The following is a 4,937-nucleotide window of genomic DNA, read 5'->3' as shown; positions in this document are numbered from 1 at the left end:
CAGTCCCTGCCTCAAGCATCCTCACTTCAAGCATTCCTTGCTGAAGCCTTCCTACGCTGAGCATCCCTGCTCCAAGCATCCCAATTCCAAAAATCCCTGCCCCAAGCATTCCTTCCCTGACTATCCCAACCCCAAGCATCCCAACCCCAAACATTCCTTCCCTGAGCGTCCTGATCCCAAACATCCCAACCCCAAACATTTTTCCCTGAGTATCCCCATCCCAAACATCCCAACCCCAAACATTCTTGCCTGGACCATTACTGCTGCAGTCCCTCCAAAAGGGAAATCCCAATACGAGAATGGGAATTATGGAGATGGGAACACGGGGTTTTTTTCCACTTGGAAAAAAAATCTCCCATCTCTCTTGGAAGCTCCCGGCGCCGGCGGGATGCTGGTGTAGGAGCCAGGAGTGGGAAAGCATCATGGTGAATTGTCTCAGTGCCATCCGGAGCAGGGTTCCAGCTACAGGGATCCCCAGAATTGCTCCTGGATCCCATGGGAAGCAGAGCTGAGCTTCCCACGGCGTAAAGCAGCTCAGCTCTCTCAGCACCGGCGCTATTCCGGCTTTTCTCCGGGCTAAATGAGGACAGGAGCAAGCGGCTCAGACCCAGCGCTGGGGTCAGCTGGGGCCATGGAAACAGCTTGGAAAACAAGGCGGGAGAGGCAGCGGCGGCCGCCGGCTGCGCTGGGAAGCAGCGGGACCACGAGCTGGTGTGTTGGGTACCCGGCCAGCGGGAGCCCAGGGATCCCGTGGATCCAGCTCGCCACTCAGGCTTCCAAGATTTCCCTTATTTTCCACTTTTTGGGGGCGTTAAGTGTGGGTTTAGGGATTCTACCCCACTCGGCTTCTCTCCAGCATCTCCCCTCGCTGGCACCTGGTGGCTGTGGTGGTGGTTTGGGACCACGGCTTGGGATCAGGAAGGATTTTTCCCATCCCTCAGGACCTGGTGCAGTGCCCCCCAGGAGCGTCGATCCCCCCAGGAACGTTGATCCCCGGAGCAAGGGATTCCGGCAGAACCTTCTTTTTGTTCAGCTGTCACCAGCTGGGTGGTTTGTTATTGTAGGGTCTCCCCCCTGCCTCCCTGGTGGTGCCCCCCAACCCAACGTCCCAGTGGAGGATTCCAGTGGAGGATCCTGGTGGAGAATCCCCCTGGAAGCTGTTGCCAAGAGGAGGAAAACCAGCAGCTGAGGAGCACCGGGGGCTGCGCGGGCTCCACCGGCACCGGCAGCCGACACTGCCCCTTGGCCAGCCTGGCTGGCACTGGCCCCCCTGACCTCCCCTGCACCCCAACGTGCCCTCGCCCAGCCCCAGGGGGTGGGGACGTCTCTGTGTGTGTTTCCCACCCCTGATGCCACTGGGAAGGGCTCAGCAGGATCCAGCCTTCTCCAGCTCCCAAGTGTTGAGCTTTTAATCAAGTGGTTTTGGGGATTTTTACCCGGTGACTGCCCTGCTGCTTTGGGAGCTGCTCCATCCCCTGCAACCACGTGGTTCCTGCCAAAGGGCTTCATAACCCCCCAAATATTTCTGTGTCAGATTCTTATTAATAATATTGATTCTGAGGGCTCCTTTGGGGGGGTTTGGAGGAGGGTGGATGGAAAACCTGTTCCCTTCTTGGCTTTTTAGGGGGTTTTAGTCCATTTTTCTCACAGCTGGAAGTCATAATTTGAACTATAGGTACACAGACTCTAGGATATGTGGAATGTATGGATTGCTGGATATAGAGGGCTGCTGGATATATGGGATTGTGGAATATATAAGATCCTGGATGTAATTAGTTGCTGGATAAAGAAGGCTGCTGGATATATGAGATTGCTGATTATATAGGGGTGCTGGGTTTATAGGATTGCTGATTATTTGGGAGTGCTGGGTATACAGGCTTGTTGGTTGTATAGGTTGCTGGACATATAGGGTTGCTGTATATGTAGGATTATTGGATATATAAGGCTGCTGAGTGTATGAAATGGTCAGTTATAGAGGACTGGTGGATACACAGGCTGCTGGATGCAGGGGGCTGCTGGATGTACTCACTGCCGGCCATATGGGGTTGTTGGATGTACAGGTTGCTGAATATGTAGGTGTGTAGGTGGGTCTGTAGGACTTGGGTATTTAGGGCTGCAGTATATATAGGGGCTGCTGGATCTATGGGATTGCAGAACGTGTACGTTGCTGGATATAACGTGTTGCTGGGTATGTGGGATTTCTGTGTATATATAGGGCCTCTGGTTATGGGGGCTGCTGGATCTGTGGGGTTGTGGAATATATGATTGCTGCTTATGTGGGGCTGCTGATGATTTCACGGCTCTGGATTATAAATTGTTGATGATACAGGGGTGCTGGGTGCACGGGGGTGCTGGGTGCACAGGGCACCCTGTGTGTGTGGGTGTTGAATGTAGGATTGCTGGATGTATGGGGCTGCTGATGATACAGGGCTGCTGGATCTATGGGGCTGTTAGACCAGATGCTGGATATGCAGTTGCTGGGTCTCTATAGGGCAGTGGTGTCTATAGGTCAGCAGGATCTATAGGGCAGTGAGATCTGTGGGGCAGCAGGGTTTGTAGGGCAGAGCAGGCTCCATAGGGCAGTGAGATCCATAGGGCAGAGGGCTCTATATGGCAGTGGGATCCATAGGGCAGTAGGATCTATAGGGCAGTGAAATCCACAGGACTGCCATCCAGCCTGTGTCCAGCCCTCCCCACGGCTGGCAGGGCCGGGGTCCCCCCGTGTCCCCCCGCGCGTGTCTCGGGGGGGGTCCCGGCCCGGGCGAGCTGGGGGGCGGGCGCGAGGCCCTCCCCTCCGTCCGTCCATCCATCCCTACGTGCGGGCGGCGCTGGGACTAATGGCTCCCCCCGCTGGGTTTGCAGGGGGGCGGGGAGGGAGGGCCGGGGCTGCTGAGGCTGGAACAACTCGTTTCGTCTTTCCTCCCCGGACGGTCCCGCCGTTGCCGCCTTCGGCTTCGCCTCCTGCCCCGCGCACGTAAGTGCCGCCCGGACGGAGCGGTTCCGATCCCACAGCCCAGGCTGGAAACCCTCCAAAGCCAGGCTCAGCGTGTGTGGTTCTTCTTTTTTAATTTTTTTTCCCCTCCCTCTATTAAAGGCGTTTCAAACAGGAGGAATTTTTTAATTATTATTATTTTTTTTAATAAGCAGAAAAACAGATTAAAAAAAGAAGTATTTTCATCCTCAGCGGGATTTTCTCCCTTTTGTTGCAGCTGGAGGGTGAGGAAGGGGCAGTGCAGGAGCTGAACCAAAGTGCTGGGTTTTCTCTGTGTTTTAATTTATTTCCCTCCCCCCTCTCCAGGTTTTTATTCTTTCCCCGGCATGAATGGCAGGACATCTGGGCAGGCAGTGCTTTTTCTGGGAAAAACGGGCTGAGGGACAGAGGAATAGGTGCCCAGAGGGATTTTTGTGGAAGCTGCAGGAGTTAGGATGAGGGGCAGGGGGGCAGGGAATCAGTTTTTGGGGAGAAGCCACGAGGTCTTTCCATCTCCCAGTCGACAGGGCTGGGAACAAAAGGAGCTGGATGAGAGCACCAGGAAAGAAGGATTTATGTTTTTTATATATACATATATAGTATTTCTTCCCCCCCTGCTGATCTGGGGAAGGTTGTAGCTCTAGGATTAACCCTTTAGGAGCAGCAGGGGATGCTCACTCCCCATTCATCTTCACAGAATGAACTGTTGTCCCGTGTGTCCAGCCTGGATTGAAAACCCAGTTTATGGGATGGAGCAGCCTGAGATTCCCCTCCCCCCCCAGATCCACGGTTGCTTTGTGGGGCTTCACTGCCCAGCAGGTTTCCCCTCCCCCTGCCCTGGGTAAAACCTTGGGGCTGGAGTCCACTCCCCACCTGGAGCAAAACAGGTTTCCCTGCGCTGGTGTCACCATTGCAACTCTGGGGACACATCGGGGGATGAATGTGTCCCCCCTCCAAGGACTTAGAGGGGACTGGGGGTATTTTTCTCCCTGCCACTGTGCTCTGGTTGGGAAAATCCCTTTTGGCTGGGTGGGAGGAGGAAGAGGACGGCGTAGGAAGGACGGGCGAGGTTGTTTCTTCCCTGGTTTGCAAAGGAGAGCAGAGGCGGCGCCTCGTCCCCACCCTGCCCAGCACAAACCAGTGGAAAAGCACTTGCTCCCCAGACTTGATGGACCGGTCCCATCACTCCCAGCTCTGGTGCTTGGCGCTGGGAATGCCTGCTTGGCTCCGGGAATGCTGCAAAGGGATCAAAGCAAGAGAACCCCTATAAAGCTGTGACAACAACAGGGTGAGCCCTGTTCTGGAGTGGGGCCGCGGCGATTTGCTCTGGCGTTGTGCTGGGGGTTTCCACCCGTGGGGAAGGGGGAATTTTTGGGATATAGTCATGCTGGGGGTGGTTCCTCCCTGGTTTCGCCGCAGTCAGCACTGTCCTTATCTCCAGAGTAGCAACCAGCTGTGCTCAAGTGCGCGGCTTCGCTCACGGATCCTTCCCATGGTGCCGGCGCGGTCCGGAGGCAGGAAGCTCTGCCCACAGCCTGTGCTCGCTTTGTCAGATTTGTTTCCAGTCAGCTTTGCTGTATTTTTAGCTCACAGGAAGCTCCCCCCTGGGTCGCCACTGGCAAACTGCTGAAAACTCTGCCAGCGCCCGGCACCAAGGCATTAAAATCCTTGTCGGGGACAGGCAGAGCCACGGAGCGTGGAAGGCAAAACCACTTGGAGGGTCTTAACCAGGGTGGTCGAGCCAAGAGATGGGGGTGACAGGCTCCCTGGGTGCAAGTGCATGGGTGGCTCTGATGGTTTTGGTCTCTTTTTGGCATGTGGCCAGTTTTCTGGACACCGGTGCTGTCGTTTGGCGTTGCCAGGGCCGGTGTTGATACAGACGCGAGGTTATTTGAGGTGAAAACAACCCCTGGCACCGCCGTAGCCAGCTCGGCGGGTTCCACCCCTGTCCCGGCACCCACCTTCG

At 55.7% G+C, this 4,937-nt stretch overlaps 1 protein-coding gene across 1 annotated transcript in view; it reads left to right on the top strand.

The window, feature by feature from the left end:
* Positions 1–1,274, top strand: part of DGUOK (deoxyguanosine kinase) — a 26,423-nt gene extending 25,149 nt beyond the window's left edge. The window contains exon 7 of the mRNA XM_010003941.1: positions 1,065–1,274. Within this exon, the coding sequence (XP_010002243.1) occupies positions 1,065–1,274 (210 nt within the window). The remainder of the gene's footprint in view (positions 1–1,064) is intronic.
* Positions 1,275–4,937: the final 3,663 nt, after the last annotated feature.

This window comes from Chaetura pelagica, unplaced genomic scaffold (assembly GCF_000747805.2).
Source record: "Chaetura pelagica isolate M959 unplaced genomic scaffold, ChaPel_1.0 scaffold528, whole genome shotgun sequence".
NCBI classification, from domain to species: Eukaryota; Metazoa; Chordata; class Aves; order Apodiformes; family Apodidae; genus Chaetura; species Chaetura pelagica.
Note: the sequence above shows the minus strand (reverse complement) of the source record. Positions and strands in the feature narration are given on the sequence as shown.